This window comes from Leuciscus leuciscus (genome assembly GCF_965113295.1).
Source record: "Leuciscus leuciscus genome assembly, chromosome: 17".
Lineage (NCBI taxonomy): Eukaryota > Metazoa > Chordata > Actinopteri > Cypriniformes > Leuciscidae > Leuciscus > Leuciscus leuciscus.
In genome coordinates, this window is record NC_138741.1 from 12143988 (window position 1) to 12166960 (window position 22973).

The following is a 22973-nucleotide window of genomic DNA, read 5'->3' on the forward strand; positions in this document are numbered from 1 at the left end:
GTTTTCCCTCCTTATTTTTCAGCGTGACGGTAATGGTTTCATGATGTAACATCATTTCCATGTCCCAATACCACATTCGATTCCCTGCTCCGACAGTCTTACAAATGAATCCAGCATGTCACATTGTCACATCGAGAGCCTCCCATTTTCGCAGAGTACCAGGGGTCTCTTAAACACTGCCCACTCTTAGTGCCACATCCTTTTTCCTGAAGACCTCCAAGACCCCTTCAAGCATAAGAGCTTTTAGCTAGCCCGCGCTAATGTGTAGAATAATAGCTACTCCCTGAATCTTGATGGCCCCTGGAAGCTGACTGAATTTGTGCACAACAGCATCTACAGTGCAGTAATATTCCCCTTTTTATATCTATTCTTGTGTGCTGCCACCCCTAATCTAGTCTTATTACATCTCTCTCCTTCTATTCTCTTTACCTCATATGGCCTTTCAATTTTAGCGTGATTAGTAAGGTGGAGGATATTATCTGTTCTGCTCAGAGACGCGACAGAATATTATGGAACAAGACTAATACTACAATTATGCTTTTCAACTAGAGACAAAGAAACAAATATTTCTGCCATATCAGCACATATGTAATAGTTGTTAACATACTGTAATACAAAATGTGCTGCAGAGTACATACACTTTACTCAAGGACTTTTGTTTGTGCATTAACATTCATTAGAGAGCAGTTTCTCCTGTGGGGTCTCACGTTAGGGTTCAGGTAGCGGGTCATAGATCAGCATGAAAGGGCAACGTCAGTGTCCACACAGCATTAGATCCTGTTTATCTGTTGGCAGTCTATCCCACTGATCCTCTTTTTACCACTAGCCCCCAGGACATCTGTAATCCACAGAAGTGACATATGAAGCCCAGTTGATTTCTTTTTTTTTTTGCCTTGTTTGTTGATATTGCATCTGAATTGCTAATTTATTTGGGCCATCAACTTTGGTCCTTTGAATAAATGTATGTTCTAACTGCGGGATGGATTAAAGTTATACAAACCCTCTCTCAGTCAGTTATGCAAACCGCAGCAGCTTACTATGAATAACCGATACATCTTGGAAACAACAGTCAAAATGTATCCTGGGCAAAACACATTAAATAAAATAGAAATCCACCTCTGTGTCAGCTGTGTTTCCGGATGGCCTTTAGACAAAACTACCCACAGAAGTGCCATGTTGCCACAATAAATAAATAAATAAATAAATGGAAGGTTTGTTTTAGCTGCTCATAAACAAATTGTTTCCACTGCAATTAGGTGTGTAATACAATTGAAATACACCTCCTCTACAAAAAAATTTAAATAAAAATGTTTACAATTATGGAAAGTCATGTGGAGCTGACTCATTTCTGAATTTCTAAAAAGCAGTGACCTATACTTGGCCTACTGTTTATAATTAGCCCACATTCATAATAATAGCCCCTATGTAATAATAACATAAACAAATAAAGTCTCAAATCTCACTTGGTTTTACATTACTGAGATAATTCGAACTAGACAGACGCAGGGGGCGAATTGAGGGGGTGGGGCGTATTCAGGAAGTGAAAACAAAAGGGAATATTTTTACATAGCAGTGTTTTTATGAGTTTCAGCAGAGTTTTTAAGCGACATATCATTAACCACGAAAATTTTATTACAAGTTAAGAGTGCGCTAAATGTGAACGCTCGCGAACAGAAATCGCCATTAGCTGAGGTTGTCACCATAGCAACAGATGTTCGATCGGTGTCAGTTTCGGAGTAGGCTACAACAACAAACACACGTACGTTATGGTTACCATTCATCGTGTTTATTTTATTTTATTTTATTTTATTTTTTGCATAGCCAATATATTACAATACTCGTTAGTAGTTCGATCTTTAAGATGGTTATCTGCGCTAGGGGCGCCAAAAGACAATTCGGAATGTGCCAGGCGAACTTCAACCGACTGAGATGACTGAAATGGCTTTAAAGATGTCACTCTCCTGTCATTAAATAATAATGAATTAAAATAATTACCACAGTGGACAGATGTAGTCTGTACATACAGTTAAGTATATACCTATAGCTGCCTAATGCAGCTGTTCTGGAGAATGAATGCTGACACTCACAGACGCAGAAACCAAATAAAGTTGCAGGCTACTATCGGAATTCAACTCGTGTTCCCTCACGAATACATAATAATATGCGCTAATAATCTAAATTAAAATGTATTATATGTGTCGAATATCTTGAAATCCTTCTTTTCTCGTCATCTTTATGGCACTTTCTAGTGGAAAAAAGGACTGTGGGGAGAGCAGGTGAGTAGGCTACATTGACTTTTCAAATAGACGGCGTCGAGAAACCGGTGTAATTGAGATAAAGTTTCGTTTATTTTTTGTAGTCTATTTGTTAAAGTATTCTAACAGTTAAAAGCAACAATTGTCCGACTTGGCTATGGCATTGACAACTGAATTGTCGCGTAAAATGAAATCAATCCGTTTCCGCACGTCATCTAAATATATATTATGATATTCGATATGATATTTATGTGATAGCCTTTATCCCTCACGAAATACAGGCGAGTCTAAGACATTTAGTGACTGAGTGTCCAGCAGAAAGGTGACAGAGAGATCAGAGGTGGCGGTGTTAATAAACAGGTTTCCTCTACACCTAAGAGGCGTTTTCCTTCTCCAAACACTATTGCTTTAATGTTGTCATGTATTTTTCCACTAAGCTCGCACTCCGAGCGTGCCTTTGGGGAAAGATGCTAACAAAATAAGTTGGAACACCTGTTTTGGAAAAGAAATTCATTGCAGCAAAAATCCTGCCTTCCCAGTCGTTTATTCACTCACAATAACATTTGCTTGCGACATGGAAACTGGACTGAACAACACGCCTTTCCTTTTGTCCTCGTTTAAGGAAAAGAAAGGGCTTGTTGCTGTGAACGTGAATCATATTCTAAACTTGAAGAAAAGTTTTTTATTTTTTTTATTTTTTTAGTTAGTTATGAATAATAAATAAATAAAAACACTTCATCTAGTCAATGATTGTACGTGTTGAAGGAGGAACACTGTCGGGGGGAAAAACACTCGCCATCAGGTAAAAATCTCGAGGGATGCATGTTATTAAAAATATGTTAGATTGTGACCACGTTGATATAAAAGCATATGTAGATAATAATCGAAAATAATAATAATGTTAAATATTATAATAAATGTAATAATAATAATAACAGGTTGAAAAAGTTTGGTTTTGAATGCATTTGCAGATTGGCTTTTCTAACCAAAATGTATTAAAGAATTTTGATCAACAGAGTTACAGTAAATAATCTCATTAATAGGTCAAACAGCTGCGCTGCTGTCATTTGCTCTGACAGCCCAAACATGCTTTGGAATGAATGAGACCACTGAAATTTGCCTTTTTTTTTTAGAATACCAAATCACATTGACTGCTTGATTTAGCTATTTTACATGTAGGCTAATATACTAGTACAATTTATTTATTTATTTTTTGTATCAAAAAAGATATTTTAATCATTACTCACGAAACTGTGCAGGGTCACATCACATTTCGTTCAAATGAGCTGCTATAAGAACACAAGAGGCAGTGGCTTTAAACCACAAAAAAATTAAAAGGGGAAAAACTTTTACATTTACCGCGGAAAATGAGTAATATGCTACGTTCTGAATACACTTTTTAATTTCAACAATGAGCAGGAACAGCGACTACAGAAAAGTAGGTTAAGGCTTTGAGAAATCTGCTTACATGCTGAAGCACCTGATAGGATGGTGAGAAATCAACATTTGATTGGCTAATGGCTCTCTAAATAATGTGTCCAAATAATCCTGTTTTTTTTCTTCCATAACGCGGAACTTTATTTTAGCGTGGTGGTTCAAATTTATGAGCAGTCTGTGCACTTTATCTATGCATAAATCAAACCTAAAGAACCGTCACAGAATAGACAACACTATTCTATTCTATTATTTTCTATTCTATTCTATTCTATTCTATTCTATTCTATTCTATTCTATTCTATTCTATTCTAACAGATAGAATAGAATATCCATTTGGTTATGTTTTAAACTTTACTGACTGATCATAAAAGCACGCATGATGGATATGTGCCACATTTTACAATCAGAACCTCCCGTGCGTTTTCTGGGGGATAATCTTACGGATTCATCAATGCAAGAAAGAGTCTATTTAACCGTATTCAAATAACAGTTGGTAAGAACACGTCAAAGCTTCAGCATATTCCTTCATCTGTTGACTGTGGAGGTTAGGAGGAGGGATCTAAAGTAAGAGCAAGGTCTTAAGTAGAAGAAGCCCATAGCTCAAAAGACAACCTTGGCAAGCGAAACTATTTTCACGAACCCAGGCACGCACGAGGTCGAGGCAGCGGTCACTTCTCGGGGCCTGCATACTACATTTCATGAATGTTGTGAGTTTTGTCCTATTTTTAAACATGGTGATGAAATATAGTATTCGCATTTATGAATTACATGATGATATAATATAAAAAACAATTAGACAAATTAACTGTATTTACTTTTCTGGATAAAAAGTAAGTTGCATTGCAAGTGCGCATTGGTGCGATTTATATTTCAAATGCATCATGCTGAGCGTGCATCTACACTGAAGGAAAGTATACATTTCAGTCAGCACAAACAACTTTTGTTCATTTTGTAAAGAAATAGCCTACTTTTAACAAAATCCACACAGAGAACATATTGTTTAAAAAGTGCATATCCTTACAGATATCCCACAAAGGTTCCCGTATCATTCGTTTTTGCTTGAGCGGAGTCTTCAACTTCACTTGTTTTGTATTCCTCTAAATCCAGCGGACTGCTCTTATTGGTAGGTGCGAGCGTTACATCACTATGATTATGACGCGCCGTCTTCCTGCTTCCTTCAGCCGCGTCTTAAAGTGAATCTTGTTGGTTCGAGCGCGCGCTCTCAGCCTCCTCCTGGCCGCGTGCGCTGAGACATACAGTTTTCATGCAGAGAGAGGAGCGGCGCACAAGAGCTCTTTCTCTATCTCACTCTCTTCGCTCTCGCTTGTCCCGAGAAATTACAATATTCATCACGGGGCGAACAACCCTCTGTATTCTCTGTTACACTATCGCGAAGAAGCTCAATTCGCTCTCATCTTCAGAGTAAGTAACCTTGTCATTTGCGCTCGCGCTGAGTTTTGTTCTACTACTGGTGACTTTTCATGTGATGCGCTGAATCGCTTTATCCCTCACGCTCTTCGGTTGCTATTTTTTTTTTTACTTTATCATAAATTTGCATCATTTTGGAGGGGTTGCATCCCTATGTTTTCCGTAAAGTAAGTATAAATACGCTCTTTGTAATATCGCTTGTAGACTTTGGAGAGGCGACGCGAAACATTTGCCTTCAGCCTGAACTTGCCGTTTCTTCTTCGTAATAGGACAGTCTATCTTTTCTGAGGTTTATGTAGTTTTAACATTTTGTTTATCTTTATTATTTCCATTTGCTTTTTGTCAGTCGTCTGTTGTTTTTATGGCAATAACAAATTTCCTTGTGATTTACATAGATGCGCTCGCCGAATTTACGTTATCTCGTAAATGAAAGGTTTCAGATAGAAAAAGGTGTTTGCAGCCAGCGGTTTCATGTGAGAATCTTTTAAGTTTCACAAAAAAACTATTATTCTCTAGTTGTTTAGAAAACCTCGTTATACTGCTTTAAAGAGCCGAGAGACAAACAATAGTGAACTGAAGAACCTATAGCCTAATGTAGCCTAATATCAAGAACTTAAAAAAAAAATCTCCACACAGCCAAACTGACAACTTAAAAAAAAGGTTCTTGATAAGAAGGTGGCTTTTTTCGGAAACTAAGGTGTTACAAAGAACCTTTGACTAACCTTTATTTTTACAAGCGTAAGCTTATACTGAGCCTCTGACTTTTACTGCCACTCCGGCTTTACGCGTTACTTCATCATCATCATCATCGTTTTCTGACGTGAAAGCCAGATACATCAAAGCTTTGCTTCAGTTTACGGGTACATCAAAATCAAATGTTTAGGAGTGAACTGCCGACGTATATAGAGCCGTAAAGTCTGTTTTAAGTGTTTAGTGTCAAAATGAACCATTTATATAATATGAGGAGCAGTACATTACTCTGTTCCTCTGAGGCAGAATTTTCAATCAGGGCTCTGTGGAGAAAAATTAAAGCCTATCAATGTTTCTGCTAAAAAGTTATTTGACAGTGTTACTTATCAAGTCTAGCCTTTTTAGGGGTCTCTGGGTTTGCTGAGAGAACGAGTGGGGGGGTCCTTGGGTCTTTAATGGTTCAAAACTGCGATTTCCAAAAACTTACACAAATGTCTTGGTTAACACATCAACTGCGTTTTCCGAATCGTGTGTTCACATAAATATGTAATTGAATTAGTTATATTTTCTTTCTATCACAGCTTTGTTGGTTTTAAGTTGAACAGCTTTAAATATTTGGAGAGGTGCGCATAGGACGCAATGGCCGTATGAGGTGAAAGACATCTAAAACGATCAGATTTTGTTGCCTTGTTGTCTTGACTTGTCAGATGTCTATATTTAGTGACAGCAAATGCAGTGTATATCCGCTCTATTTCGTATCTTAAATGTAAACTTCTGACTATGTTAATCGGTGCGTCTTGAAGAACAATTAATTAAAGTTATACATGTTGGTATATGTAACACAATATTAGATATTTATTCTAAATATTTGCAAACGACTAGTTGTCAAATGGCCGTGCTGTTCAATATGAAGACAATATCACATTATATTATTAGAGTTATTATTTTCTTGATAACATTTTTAGAGGAAGTAGTCGCGTTATTAATGATCTGTTAAGCAAACTGTGCACTTTAGTCATGCTCAGTGCGAGATTAAATAGTCTATTTACAGTGCGTTAATGAGGAATGCAACATATTTGCTTTTTTATTATGTACGGAGAACTCCAACTTTTTATCTTCTGATTTGAGCGACATTAATAATGTTGGGCGATCTTAAATCACTGTCAACAAACTTGTAAAACGTGCAATTAGCCTTTATTACACTGCATTATCCACAAAAAGGGTTTGCTTTAAATTACAACAAACAACAAACTAATTGTTTTGGAAACCCAGAATTTAATTAATGTGGTGTATTATACTTGTATTAGGATTTTTTTTCATTTTTTTTTTCAATTAGATAGTGCCTAGTGATATAAGTGCCTGCTAATCTCCAATAGATAATATTAAGGGCTCAGTGTCTTTGCAAATATCAGCTGTAACTGTTTTACTGACAAAAAACAAGGGTACTTCAAAACTTACCAAAGTGAACAAAGCCTGCATGTTGGCTATGTATGTGCGCACAATAGTGGCAGGGCATGTCTGGCTAAACACAGCAGTATGATTTTTTACTTGTTCTTTGCAGATTTACACAAATTTAAGTATAATTTTTTTTTTTATTTTTTTTTTTGGAGATATTATTAAAACCATTTTCAATTGACAACTTTGTAACTGATCCTAATTATATATTATTTGCCGTTAATCTCTTTTGTCCATTTTTATTGAATATATTGTACCAACTTTAAGCATTTTTATTGCATTGTGTGTTGTTCTTTAAGACATTAGACTATTTCAAATTGCATTTAGGATTGAGTACAAGAAACTTAGAGACATATAAAGAAAATTATTCATCAGTCCTTTCTTTTTGGCTAGGTTCCCAGGGTTCTCGAGCTGTGCCCAGCTGACAGGCTTTCAAAAATGGCACAATAACTGTTCCAGTGATGCCTGACCATGACAGCACATCCCTCTTAAGCAGACAAACCAAGAGACGAAGAGTTGACATAGGAGTGAAGAGGACTGTTGGGCAAACATCTGTGGTTTTTACCCGCACAAAAGCAACCTTTTTTAGTGCCATGAATCCCCACGGTTCCGATCAAGATGTTGAGTGTTCAGTGGTGCAGCACGCAGACGGCGAGAAGTCCAACGTGCTTCGCAAGCTGTTGAAGAGGGCGAACTCTTACGAAGACGCTATGATGCCCTTTCCGGGGGCAACTATCATCTCCCAGCTTCTGAAAAACAATTTGACCAAAAATGGAGGCAGTGAGCCTAATTTCCAGGGAAGTGGCCTCTCGAGCACTGGTTCAGAGATCCAGCAGGAGGATGCTTGCAGCAACTCCTCGCGGGGCAGCCCTCAGGAGTGCCTTTCACCATTCAACAGGCCCTCGATGACCCAATTTGAAATGGAGAGGCTTACAGATGAGCATCTTAGGGCCAAACGAGCCCGGGTGGAAAACATCATCCGTGGGATGAGCCATTCTCCAAGCGTCACGCTCCGTGCAGGTGATAACGAGCGTGAGGGGGCAGCCCAGCCCTCGAGTCCTCGTGAGAACTACCGGGAAAACAAGCGCAAGCAGAAACTGCCACAGCAGCAGCAGCAGAGTTTCCAGCAACTCGTCTCTGCCCGCAAAGAGCAGAAACATGAGGAACGCCGGCAACTGAAACTACAGTTAGAGGACATGCAGAAGCAGCTCCGGCAACTGCAAGAGAAGTTCTACCAGATTTATGACAGCACTGACTCTGAAAATGATGAAGATGGAAACATCTCTGAAGACAGCATGCGTTCTGATGGAATGGACAATCGTGCCCACGACTCGGTCCCAGATCGCTCCGACAACGAGATGTCTGACCTGGATCCAGGGCACTTCTTGGATCGAGCACGCGCACTTATTCGGGAGCAGAACATGATGGCGGAGGGGGACAAACCCAAGCGTGATGGGTCACGAGGAAAGAGCCAGGGACCAACCTCCATGCATGCAGAGGGCAAACAGCTAGCAGAGACGCTAAAACAAGAGCTCAATACAGCAATGTCCCAGGTAGTGGACACCGTGGTGAAGGTCTTTGCCAAGCCTCCACGCCCAGTTCCTCAGGTTTTCCCACCCCTGCAGATGCCCCCTGATCGTTTCGCAGTCAATGGAGAAAACCCAAACTTCCATACTGCCAACCAGCGCTTGCAATGTTTCGGTGATGTCATCATTCCTAATCCCCTGGACACTTTTGCTAGTATGCAGGTGCACAACTCGAATGACCAAACGGAGGCCCTGCCTTTGGTAGTGAGAAAGAACTCTTCAGATCAGACTGGGTCTCTTCCCACACCTGGGGGTCACCACCACCATTCCCTGCACCCCTCACCCTTATCTTCCGCAATGGGCTTTAGTCCTCCCTCTTTCCGCCATCCTTTCCCCCTTCCTCTAATGGGCTACCCTTTCCAGAGCCCCTTAGGTGGCCCAACAGGGCATTACCCAGGAAAGGATAGGTCTTCTCCCGAGTCTCTGGATTTGTCCAGAGAGACCACCAGCCTACGGACCAAGATGTCGTCCAACCACCTCAGCCACCATCGTTCCATGTCACCAACACACCCAGGGAATGAAGGCTTGTCCTTGTCCCTCATCAAGTCAGAGTGCGGAGACCTTCAGGACATGTCTGACATCTCCCCATATTCAGGAAGTACAATATCCTTTCAAAAAAAGAGAAAAGCATATTTTGATTGTTGTATTTTTATTTGTTTAGATAAAAAAAAAAAATCGATAGTTCTGGTGAGAGTGCGGCTTAAATAACATATGAATGACAGACAGATTTTAAAAGACATAAACTTAATTTCAATGAATCTCCATTAATCGGCACATTCAAGACCAGTGTTCCTCTAGTATTCTGAAGATTAAAAAGACCTCAGTGGATGGAGGCTTTTAAGTGTGCGCTATATGGAGAAGTGCTGAAAGGCCCCGCCGTGGCTAAGATACCTCCCATCTTCTCTGTTCTCACACTATCACAGGGAGACTCACAATAAAAACCCCTCTTTCATCACAGCGCATGCAAGACTTTGTACATAAATGCTCAAAGCAAATCATATTTCAAAGCCAGGAAGTAAAAGGACAAGTGGGATCCTTTGCTTAGAGGCCCTAGAAAGTTGTGTTAGAAGGATGGTAAAAGATCTCTGTCAGTGAAGGAGCACTTCATTTAGGAGGATTTGTGCTCATTTAGTGTCAAGGGAAAGCAACAAGAGTAATAACGTCCCTAGCTTTGTCCTTTTAAAAATTAATTCTCCCTCATAGTTGCTTTTATTTAATATAATATGTGATCTCATGAAACAAGAAAGCCTATTTCTTATGAACACCACCAGCTTGCTTTAGGTAAAGGTACACTGATAGCTGTTGCCTGGCAGTAGGTCTTTTCTTTTTTATCCTGTCTCACTGGTGTGAACAGGTGTTAGCAGGTAGCTGCTTTTCTTTCACCCCTTTCCCTCTTTTTAACCTTTTGCCAAATGCCTACTAGGTCTTAGATAAGCTTTAAATTAAGAAAACCAAATGTTTCATACAATTAGATATACATTTTATTTTATTTTTTTATCAAACAGTAACTTTTGAAGTTTCAAATGAAATTATTTAATTTATTAATTAAATTATATATATATTTTTAATTAATTGGCAAAATAATTCATCCTAACGATGCAAAGAGAAACGGCATCCCATGCAGGGATGCACTCTTCACCTCAGAGGGAGTCTATTATTTCTGTAAGTATACTTGCACACCTGCACAGTTGGGACCTGAACAACAACATCTCAATATTTGCAAAATAGGGTGTTTAATCAAATATGAATTTCTATTCAAATTTGAGAAGAAACAAGCAGCCAATTATCTTCAGCCATGGGCAGCATGATCTTCCTTGTCACGTGCTCTCTTTGCATCTCAAGAAAAATAGCCTTGTTCAGTTTCCCCCATCATTTGCATATAGAGAGACCGAACAGCTCTGGCACAGGGCTGTTGTAAGAATGGGGTGGGGGTGGGGGTGGGTGGCAGGTGAAGCCAGTTTGCATGTCTAATATAGTAGACGAGGACAGAGGTTCATGGTTGCGTTAGCTCCATGCTCAAGTGCTGAGGCAGCTATTGCTCACAGAATCAGGTTTCATCAATTAAAGCGAAGCAAAGAAAACGTGCACTATGAAGACATCGCTCAGATCACTTTTCAAACTCGGTTGCCAAAGTGGTTTAATAAAAGACCTTCTCGATTTCAAAATCACTCTGCTGGTGGAATGACAAAATTTGAGTCCTTTCTGATTTATACATTTATATGTCAAAAGATTGTTGCAAAGCACTTCATCAAAGTAATATTTTTTTTTTAGCTGACAATCTGAAAACGCTTCCTATTCTTTTTTTCTAAGCAAGAGCTAAAGTCTCAGCTGTACTACATTTGTTGCTCTAATCTTTCATATTGCTGAACAGATGTCTAGCATTAATTTATGGATTTAGCATCCCTATGTTCTTTTTCCTTCCTTTCTCTCCTTACACCTGGCTGTTGGATCACATTTCACTAGTTATTATCTCCCTTACATGCAACATGCTTAATACAAAACCAGACCTAAAAAAGCCTGATGATGCAGTGCATCTATGGTGGCGTTGTTTATGTAGTATCTCATTTGGCTATAAACCACAGCTGCCCCATTTTTCTCCTCCCCTGAAATACTTCATATTCATGTTTGCATTATGTCCTTCATTCATGTTGACTATGGCCCGGCTTGTCTTACACTGAGTGGGCCAGTGTTTACTCGATCTATTTTGTCATTTCGCATATTTACGTATCCTAGAAACGGCTGTATTTTTCTTGGAAGCCAGGTCTACTTGTAGGAAATGTGCGTTCGGTGAGTCAAGCCCCGTCGAGTCATCCTCGACACATTGTTCCCAAGATCTGCGACTGTTTGTTTTATTTAAAAGTGGATGTCTTGATGGCACTGAGTATTGATATACCTGGGATTTATGAATGTTGTTAACAGAGCAGAGACAGAGCAGTAAGAACTGATATGATGGTCGCTCTGTAAATACTGCAAAGAGATTGAACAGTGGCAAATGATTCAGTTCTCAACGGCGAACACTTCCTCACCGCTTTTTATCTGCGATGCCCATTAGATTAAAGAGCATCTCAATGTGATTAAACTCTTGAAAAAAATCTATGAAGGTGTTTACCAGCCCTCTATTTCCAGACTCCAACACGGCCTATTATTCGCTCCATTTCATGAAGATGCACTTTTGAGAAGCGGCCTCGCTGCCTGGGCTTTGCCCTTCTCTTAGTTTTTAAATGAGCCTTTAGGTCCTTGAAAAATCTGACTTGTTGTGAAAAAGACAGCTTAACTCTCTCTCTCCCTCCCTCGCTGTCATTCACTGCTGTTATTTGCTGTATGCATTATGACAGATGGTAGGAAAGAGAGTAATGCTCTTTTGGTCTTCCCTATCAGCCTAATGGAGGTCACCTAGGGTTCTCCTCCTCTCTTGGCAGAAGGAACACGCCAATCTACATACACACTATTATTAGAGAGGCTCAACATTGCAAATAGCAGACAGTCCATTTTTTTTTGTTTCTTACATGTAGATGCATTTACTGTTGCTTTTGTAAGTTGCAACATTTATTGTCGCGACTGTTCCAGCGCTTAGTGTTTTACATAACAGACACAGTGAGGTACTGTATTCAGTGCGAGCTGCCATGACGGTGCCATGCTTCATAGTGAAGGGGGGGTAGAGTGGTGAGCCTCTTAATTGACCTTGTGGGGGCCCATTGATTTAGCCCCACATGCATCTTCATTTTTGATAAATTATAAAGCCGTTAATTTGCAGAGGAAATGGCTGGGCCAGTCTGGAGCGCAGATGTGGCTAAAGCCGGCCTAACTGGCAGAGCGGGGGCCGTGCCAGGAGGCTCAGGGTGGAGGGTTGGGGGTTGGGGCTAATTGTAATGGGTAGATGGCTCTGGTTAGCCACGGTCTCTCCTGGGACCCCCCTCAGCTGCCCTCTGTTTACCAATCTAGAGGGCAGTGCCACCTCCAGATAAATAGCGTTTTTATTGGGATAAGCAGACGTTTATTGACTTGCGATGCTACATTGACTGGAACTCTGTAGGTGTTAATATGCAGTCGTCAGAAAACTGAAATAATTAAGGATGGTGTGCTACAGTGTAATTATTAGTCTTGTGGTAAATATAAAAAATACATAAGGGAAGCTGATTTTATTGGGGAACTTACGCTATTTTTTTACATTATATTTATCTAATGTTTTAATTTATTTAATTTTATGCTCATCATAAATGGGATTTATTGTCTTTATTTAATTACACTTTAAAATGTTTTCCCTAACCTTCAAATTTCAAATCCAAGAGGGGCTCTCTCCGAACCATCTGAAGAAGGCCAAGCTGATGTTCTTCTACACGCGCTACCCCAGCTCCAACATGCTGAAGATGTTCTTCTCAGACGTGAAGGTGAGCTCGCCGTTGACCGTTAACTATGTCGTGTGAAGTAGCACTGTCCCATTAGTCCAGATGGGTCCCAAACAGACGGCCAGCTCCCCCACCCCTCCACCCCCCAATTAAAATAACTGGCCTTAATCTCCTAGAAGAGAACAACACGGCATAGCACAAGTCCCACTTTCCCTTTTACTCACTTACGCTTTCATTTAAAACACTGATCATGAGAGTACTTTTTTTGTAAAATCTTTTATTCTGTCGCGTCACTGCTGGTTAGCGAGCACAAACAACTATTCTCTGTCTCTGTTAACTTGTCGGACGATAATTTCCTAGAGTTCCCATTCCCAACTGATCTGTGGAAGTGGGAGGCAGAGGGTGATAAGAGCTGAGAAAATTAGAGGTTCGGCAGAAATGAACAAGCGAAAGCGGGAGGGGATGGAGAGGAGGAGGGAGACAACAAACAAAATGGAGCACAACAACACAAACAAAACAATGGCACCAATTGTCTTTTATTTACAACTTAATTTGTTGTTGATGCGTCATACAGGGAGCATACGGAGGAGAAATAATGTGACAGATTCAGGCCACATTATTTAAATGAGGAGAGCAGGGTCCTCTCACTCCCAGCTGCCCCTGTGCCGGGTCCAGGGTGACCACCTCATCCTCACACACATGCTTCTGTTGCATCCATCTAAATCTGCCAGCAGCTTAATACTCATGAGTACGTACTGCCATTCATCGCTCGCTGTTAGCGCTTATGCTCCAGTAGGAAATCATATAATTTAATGTCTCGAAAATACTTTCAATGTAATATTCAGAGAAAGCGGATTTATTTTTTAAATACGTTTTTTTGTTTGTTTTTTTAGTTTATTCAAGTCATTTCTGATTTCAATGAAAACACAAAAACTTCTCCTAATTCATTTATTTTGTACCTTAATTTTGAGACACAAAAGAGAAAGTTTATCAAAACCTTAAATTAAAGACGGCCCAATTACAATTCCCTCTTCAGACAAGGCTGTGAAATTCTGTACACGTTAAATTAACATTTTCCAAAACAAGGTCAGTGTCCTGGGAGAGATGGTTTTCAGGGCTGCTTAAGCTGAAGGGAACAATGGGTGGCATGTGTTTGTTGGATCAACTAGTATGTATGTAAGGGAATTAAGCATAAATTACTGACTAATTACGGCTGTATAAGCCTACGAAAGTTACATGAATTAGTGATTAAAGACGTTTAGGCACCATAATGATGGGATCTAAATAGGAAATAATGACTGTGGGAAATAGGTTGATTTGACAACTGTTTTACCTAAATTGTCTGTAATCGGATAATTAAAAAAAACAAAACATTCTGCCTTTCTACTAGAGCAACTATTTAATCACTTAGTTGAACAAAAATGTAGAAATAACTCTCTCTTTTTGGATTTTTTTTTTTTTTTTTTTACAAATTAATGACTAAAATGGTGACTTGCATATTTGTAATAAAATGCAATCAAAATGTTTAAGACGAATCAATAAAAAAACTGAAAAAGTAAATAATAATAGTAATAATGATAATAATAATATTTTTTACTATGAAAGCAATTATATATGTACAGTCAAGGCTGTAAAGTTCAATTGTAAATGTATTGTGGCAAAGATAATTTGAATGATATTGACAATGATATCATACTTTTACCATGATGGTGGTGATGATGATGATAGATTGTAGCTCAGTCAGGAAGAGGAAGCTGCTTTTTTACAGCAAGTGCGCACCACTTGTGACTTCACGGAGTGAGCCAGTAGTCATAAAGAGATTAATACAGCCTTCCTTCACAGGAAAGCAACAGGAAACTGTGACAATCCAGTGATTGGAGTTCTTATGTAATGGATAATACCTTTGTACCTCCTCAGTATCTCTTTTTCGCAGTTGTTCCTTGAACTGTGATCATATTTGTCACACAAAGTATTATAGAACACAGGGTCATTATCCTAATGTGATGTACTGCCAAACTACCTTGTTCATCCTTTACACCTCTCTCGCCCCCTGTATTTCTTCCCATTTTAAGCTACATAAATCTCATATGGCATATTCACATCACTTCGCGCATGGAGAGGTGGCCCACTGGCTTGGTTACCGTAGACTTTGAGGGCTAAATAAGAAGGGGTCAAAGGGTAAGAGGAGTATTAGCAGGACGATGGTGTGACACTGATTATGAGCAGTCAAAGCAAGTATGAGCGGGGGTTATGTCACCCTGTAAGGGTTGAGGCGTATATGTTTCAGCAGGACAGCTCCAGTAAGGTCAACCATAGGTCAGGGAAACTATTTTAGCTGCTCAGGCTTTGTCACCCGGCTGCCTGACTGCCTTTAAACATACAGCATACCATGTACCATTAACAGCTGAATATCAAGTAACCTACTGGGGCACTTAGCTTACTTCCCTCTATAGAGCTCGACTTTTCCCAGATTCACAATCTAAGTGCATGCTGTGTGTGTGTGGTGGGGGGGGGAGTCTTAAAATGCACAGACCCCCGTATAAGTAGCGTCCCCACCAAGCATGTGTGAAAGCCTGTATTGTCCATGTTTAACAGAGGAAACGTGCGGAGTGACAGGTCAAGTCTTCCCCCGGTGTCTTGGAAAGAGCGGATCTCTGTCACCAGAGGAATAATCTTTCACAGTCCCGTGAGCAAGAGTGTGTGAAATGTTCTCGCTCCCGTACGTACACCCTTGTTCTCTGAGTCAACTGCTGCCCGGACACATTACAGGCGTCAGACTGATTTGTTTTATGAATCTTTTGAGCGTGCTCATTGGATATATAAGGTTTTTTTTTGTTTTTTGTGGGGGTAGAGAATAACAGGATGAGGTGTCCCATGGGAAGCATTGCATTTTGTGTTCTTAGAACAGCACTGGAAATGATGTCCAGAATAATAGGTTTTATGAAACTAGTGTGTTTGTGTGTGTGCGGATTTTGCACACATACGCAGAAGCCTCTTGCTGATTTAAGAGTGGACTGTGATTGCAACTAAAAATATATTTTAAAATATTGTCTAGTAAAGTTACTTTTAACCTTTATTTAAGATCATTTATTAAATAGTTATTTAAAATAAATATTTATATTTGAAATTTGAATTTATAAAAAAAGATATATATTAAAATACAACATCAATGTATAAAACAATGTATTTGTCTATAGCAACAACATCAATAATAATTCATGAATTATAATGAATAAAATCCAAACAAAATGGGTACTGAAAATATATGTATATGTACATATGAAATTGAAACGTCAACACTTCAAAAGACCTTTAAAAAGTGACTTGTCCATTTAAGAACTGGACTTGCGTGAATACCAACACATCTCACTTTCTCTCCCACAATCCCACTAAGAAAAATTATTGCGTTTGCGAGTGTTTTTTTGATGCTACGATGTATCATTTAATGTTTTGTTCAGTGCATGTGTTGGCTAAGAGCTGAGAGAGCTAGACTGGTTATTTTCGTTTGACAAGCAGATGACATGATCCTTAATTGCTGAGTTGTCACGTTCCAGCAACGTGGCTCCATTGTCCCCCGAATCTCTGGTATTTCTATTGGGCAACAATGCTTTTTAAATCTCCCTTTATACAGCGCTGCCAAACGATGTCATGCGGACTTACTTTTCTGCGCTCTCCATTATGTCATCCACTAGCCATTCTAGAAAAAAATTCCCCCCTCTCTCGCCTTTTATCCGTCTCTTCTGCAAGCCCCACTCATATGAGACAATGTCTTATGACAATAGAAGAGCCTAATCTCCATGTCAAAGCAATTTTCATTCCCCAGTGAGCAGTCTGCTATCATTTTGTAATGTTTTGTTTCTTATTCTAAAAGAATTAAGGGGGTGGTGGGGGGGCTGGAGTAAGTCGTCACGGGGGCCGGGGTTCTTATCTCAGTGTCTGGAAATTTGGACAGTGCATTTCGCTCCGCAGATAAAGTGGAAAAAAGAAGGCCCTCGAGTTCAGTAGATCCTAATAGGTTTAACGTCTATTGAAACGGGGGTAAGCGAGAGATCAGATAGCCTTGCTTCTTTGGTTGTTCTTTTTTTCGCCTCTTTTTTTCTTTTCAAACCCCTGTTCTCACTCGCTGTTAGGCTGAATGAAGGCAGAGGCGACACACAGGCCAAATGTATAATTCCTAGATAGGTTAAGTACATGTTTGAACTTCTGCAGACTGATGCCTCGGGATGACGACTTAATCATTTTCTGCTGAATTATGGGAGAAGAACCCTGGCGGTGGCGCAGTAATTATGCTCTCGGCTGGCCTTTTGGGGAAACCTATCAGCCTGTCGTGGCTTCTGACTCTTTCTCCGACTCGGATTCCCCGCTATGAATTCTCATTCACATCATTATCTTAAATTTGCAAGCATGGAGACAAGTTTCTACACGGTAATTACATCTACCCTCGGAAAACACGGCCGCCCTCCCCCTCTTTGTTCCTTGTCCTTCCTCTTTTTTCTCCTCATGCTCGATCTCTCTCTCTCTCCTCAGCTGTCATCTAAACAGAGGCCTGCATGTTCTCATGGCCACAGATAGATAAGTGCTCGCTGTTGATTTTTGATTAATGCTCTTTGAGGGTATGGAAGGGGAGGCAAAGGCAATGAAGGCTTGATGAACACCCGTAATGACAAAAGGCAGGAGGCTGCGTGTCAGAGCAGCCAACAGAAAGCCCGTCAGATTTATAGCTTTTAACTTGGCTACATTCAACTCAGCTGTCCTGTACATTCACACTCTTGGCAGACACAGCTTTTACGCACACACACACACACACACATCAACACACGTAGCTGAACACACAGAAAGTACCAAAGGCTGTCGCACAGGTCATTTGCTGAGGTCATGGGGCAAGTACACAGGGCAAACGGAGCACTGTGTATTTACTGATCGAGGATCAGGCACTCCAAATATAGCTTCCACAACAGTGTACGAGGGCCAGCTTTGAGTTACTGAGCTATTCAGCTAGAGCAGAACTTTTTTATTTCATTTTGATTTCTTAACTCAGTTTCACTTCAATCGGTTTTTAATGTGGGGAAAAGACCTGGGGCATGTCAGAATTAACTTTGCTACTTGATATGTAAATTTGCTGTCACTGCATTATGGGCTATTGACACAATTATAATTTCATCTACTCAACCCTGAACTGTTTGCATTTGCGCACAACAGCAAATATCCCAACCGACCGTGTAAGCCTTGTTAAAAAAAAAAAAAAAACACCCCACTGACCAATCTTTCTCAGCTACGGGTTTGTTTGCTTACCCATCATCCTCAAGGACAATGTGAAGTAAACACGTTTGTAGAAACAAATGTCTTATCTGTTGTTCTGACATTTAAGGGTCTCACTGGCTAACCAGATTAGAGGTTAGTCACACCTGTTTTTTTTTAGTTTTCAGAAAACACAGACTAAAGATTGAAATATTTGGAACCTTCTAGTGTAAGTTTTTCAAAAAAAAAAAAAAAAAGAAATGCATAATTTAAAAAAAAATATTTTAGCATTAATAATAATAATATTTATATTATTTATTTTTCTTGTGATAACATACATATAAATAGCTTGTGTTTCAGGGTCACTAAAACACATAGCAATTTAAAAAAAATCCTTTTTAATAAAAAAAAAACTTTTCTTTATTTTTTAAAAAAAGGACAAAGGCTCTCTTTAAATATGAAAATGAATTTCTCTGTGCTGGACCGATCTTACAAAAGTAAAAAATCTAACAAAAAGTGTTTCTCTTTTTCCCCCCCTCTCTCTCTCTCATAGTTCAACCGCTGCATCACATCACAGCTGATCAAGTGGTTCAGTAACTTCCGTGAGTTTTACTACATCCAGATGGAGAAGTTTGCTCGGCAGTCCATCAACGACGGTGTGACAGGGGTAGAAGAGCTGAGCGTGAGCCGGGACTGCGAGCTTTTCCGCGCTCTCAACATGCACTACAACAAGGCCAACGACTTTGAGGTGAGCCTTCGTCCGTTCCGTTTGTTTCACACTACTAAGCAACTGCATTCACCTTATCAGGCCACACTGTATTACGAAGTGAGATTCAAGCAGTGATGCATAAGGTATTACTTTGAATCCTTTCCGTTAATGTTAGCGCAGTTCAAAGCTTTAAAATTAATACAGCTAAATGATCTCTTTATATGATTAGACAATGAATGGCAAGCTGTTCATCCCGTAAGCCCCCCTCCCTCCCTCCCTCCCTCTCCTCGTCGTACTCCTGGGGTAAAGTGAACAAGAATTTTTCTCTTTTTTTGGGGGCTGAAACACAGTCATGCATCTGTCTGTTTGATGAGGCAAACAGGGAGCGATGCTTCAGGCCCAAGTGTCCTTGTCAAATACAATTTGCAGAGCTCACATTTACCGCTCAGCTCACTATCAATATCTGCCCACTGGGACTCTGGTCATTCAAACACTATCCTTACAACATCATCATCATTTAGCTGACTATTAGCAAAAAATCTGCCCCTGTTCGCCTCCCCCCCTTTCATTTAGATCAGGTCAAAGACAAGGTTTATTGTGATTGCAGGTACAGAGAACCTGGCACACCACACCTTTCGTGACCAGGAAGATATTTAGGGACATGATCCCTATTTTCATATATAAATGCAAGATTTGCATGGCTGTGGAAGAAAGTGCAGGGCACCATGAATAAGACTGTTGTTGGTAGAGAAGTCGAACCGAGGGAGAGATTGTTTTGCATATCAAGAGCCACAAAGGCTGCACAGGTGTACAAGCAGGACCGCCTGAAAGACTTTCCCAAATGCTCATTTTCCATGCAAGGAAAACTCGATCTTTGATGCAAATTTCAGCGCCCTAGTCTGTTCCTTTTTTTCTACCGGGCCGGCTCACGCCATGTCTTGTCTAGCATGCGGCGATATCCCACAGCAAGTCCGTGCCGCAGAGAGAGGTCACACAACCTTTGGCGGTGCAAAGGGACACTTCATGCTGAGGCTTTTTTTGTACTAAATTTTCTCTTCTCCACCTGTCAGACTGCGAGGCATGAAACTGGAACCCTCGCCGATTCAGCAAGTTGCTCTTTCTGCCAAATTTAGCATCATCAAAGTACCACCTTGCTAGCTCCTCCTGAATGAATATACCCTCTGTTGTGCTGATCGTTTGATGTTAATCTAGTCTGTCAATGTGCACCAGTAATGTGCTTCCTCCTCCTTTGAGACTTTCTTTTTTGTAGTTGGGCCCTGTCATTTCTCTCTCCCTCTCTTTCATTGCACTTCCTTTTCGCTGCCTTGTGTCTTTCATCCTCTTCGAATGTACTCACCCCTCACTTTCCCATTACAAACTTTTTAATGACATAATTGTCACATTCCTCATGGTGGATTGAGCAAAGGCCGTAATTAAAGGAGCTTCATTAATTGCCTTCAATGCACTTGTGTTGTTCTCACCAAGCTTGCTGTTTTCTTTCAAGTTGTTTATCCTTCATTCGGCTCCTCCTCCATCGTGCTGTCTCGATACACCATCATTTTTCTCCTAATTACTGCTCTGTTTGTCTTAGCTGGACAATGGCACAAATGAACACAATCAAGGACATTTGCATAGACACAGCTTATGATGTCCGGACCCTGAAAGGCTCCCCCCAAAAAAAGAGAGAATCCCCCTTTCTCGTCTTCTCTCCTAAACAGAGCTGCCAGCAATGTGGCAAGTGTTATCTCTTAGCTGAAGGGGTTTTTCTATGTACAAACCAGATATGATCATGCCTAACAGGCCTGCTTAACTGTTGTCTGGAAACATCATTTGTTTATTCTGCATAGGCTAATGGACACATTAGAATATTTTTTTCAAAAGGGTTGTTCACTTAAGCATGAAAATTTGGTCATTATTTGCTAGGTCCTTCCAAACTATGCTGTTATTTTCTTTCCATGGAACTCAAAAGGAGGATTTCTTAAGGGTTTTCATGCAGCTCTTTTCCAACAACTAGAGCTCATTCATATAATATAAAGAAGGCACCATAAAAGAGGTCCATATGACGTGTGTGCTGTATTCAAAGTCTTTTGAAGTCATATGACAGCTTTGTGTGAGGAACAGACTGAATATAGGTTGTTATTTACAGAAACATTTTAGCTATTAAACTATGAAATTTTGAAATGTTGACATGCCATTTGTGAAAAAATGAAGATTGTCAGTGCATAATTTAATTAATAAAGCTATTTTATGGCTTCTGAAGACTTTTTTTGTTGTCTATTTTGGAACTAGACTGGTTTTTTATGGAAAAGAGCTGCATAAACATTTTTCTAAATTTCTTTCAGTGAGTGTGAAAAATATTTGGTGAACAAATCCTTTAAAGTCTAAAAAAAGTTACAGAGCATTTAATCGTTCAAAGAAAGCGAACACCTGTTAAATCTCGCAGCACAGTTACGCATTGTTAGCCAAAGTGGCGTTTCCAGGCCCTGTAATTGTGGCATCTGGTTCTCAGGAGCCGTCTTCACACTTACTGTATCACATCACAGGCACCATTGAAGAGTTCTAAGAGGGGTGGGGTCCACGGGCTCCACTGGGATAAGGAGACATTTTTATGACAGCTCTGGGAAGGTCTCATCTTTCGGCCACAAAATAGTTCAAGGCTCTTCTGTCAAACCCCCCTGAGTGTCCTCCCCCCCAACTTGCCCTAGACTCGCCTTGTCTTCAGTCCTTGTACCCTCCTCCCATGAACCGGCTGAGGAGAGCATAGAGAAGGCTTAGTCTCTTGCTCTCTTTCTTTGGTCCCTGTGATCTCTGAGCCTTTTTGAAAAATTGTTGGTGGTCATATACCCACAGCACACTCACACAGACCTCCTTTGACTTCAAGAGTTCTCGTCTTGGTATCTTTTGGCTATCAGGTGTCCGTGGCTATTATCATTCTGAGTGAATGAAACTTAGAGACTTTGTTTGTTTCCCACTCACATATTAGTTTTGTTTGTGTGGCGAAATTCCAAGGTTAAAAAGATACCGTTATAGTTGAGGGAATACTTAAAAGGTGAAGTGTGTAATTTCTGCGCCGCTAGCGTCAACAAACGGAACTGCAAAATTAATGACTTTAATTAACAAACTCTCCCCTCGTCTGCCATTGGTCAATCAAACAGATAGCCCCGCCCAAAATACACACCATTGGTTGAGCCAGTGTTGCTGTTGTAGAGCTGCGCAAACAAACAGAGCCAAAGTGTTTATACGTTTAAGGGAAATCAACATAATTATAAGGCTTACTTATTATTTCATATTAAGATGGAATATTATATAAATACTTAAATAAGAATTTAAATGTCTATAAGACAAGCACATAATGTAAATGATGCAATTTAAGATGCTCTGACCAGCAACACTCCCCCTTGAAAAAGATCAATTATCCAACATCCAACACGTCCCCCTCTTCTCCAGGTTTCTCTTCCCTTTTGTTTCTTCTCTCGTCTCCTCTTGTCCATGTCTGGTGTGACCTACCCCAAAGGCCTTCATTATTAATTGTCCTTTGGAGACAGGGAAAAGTTCAAAGACTGTGCGGATGGTCCCTTTACTGCGACCGTCTATTGTCTAACATTCATCTCCCTTTACCCTTGTTCCAGGAGTGTATTATCTCCCCTGCCTCATGAGAAAAGAAGGTTATCAATAAGAGCGTAGAGAGCTGCCATCGTGACTGCCAGGAGGTCCTGGCCTCCCAAGTCCACACACAGCTCCCCCACAGAGGGCTAGTTTACTGTTGTTTATCTTTGAGCTGCTAGCTTGTGCCACGCTACACTAGCACATCTTAGGATCAGGCTCTGGT

At 40.1% G+C, this 22973-nt stretch overlaps 1 protein-coding gene across 5 annotated transcripts in view; it reads left to right on the forward strand.

Annotated features, from left to right (window-relative positions):
* The first annotated feature begins 834 nt into the window (after positions 1-834).
* The window catches only part of prox1a (prospero homeobox 1a), a 37173-nt gene continuing 15034 nt past the window's right edge, over positions 835-22973 (forward strand). The window contains exons 1-4 of one of the 5 annotated variants that reach the window (XM_082142876.1): positions 835-3057; positions 7659-9453; positions 13131-13239; positions 18989-19183. In XM_082142876.1, the coding sequence (XP_081999002.1) occupies positions 7727-9453; positions 13131-13239; positions 18989-19183 (2031 nt within the window). In that variant the 5' untranslated portion in view covers positions 835-3057; positions 7659-7726. The other 4 variants (XM_082142874.1, XM_082142873.1, XM_082142875.1 and 1 more) reach the window with 4 other exon arrangements.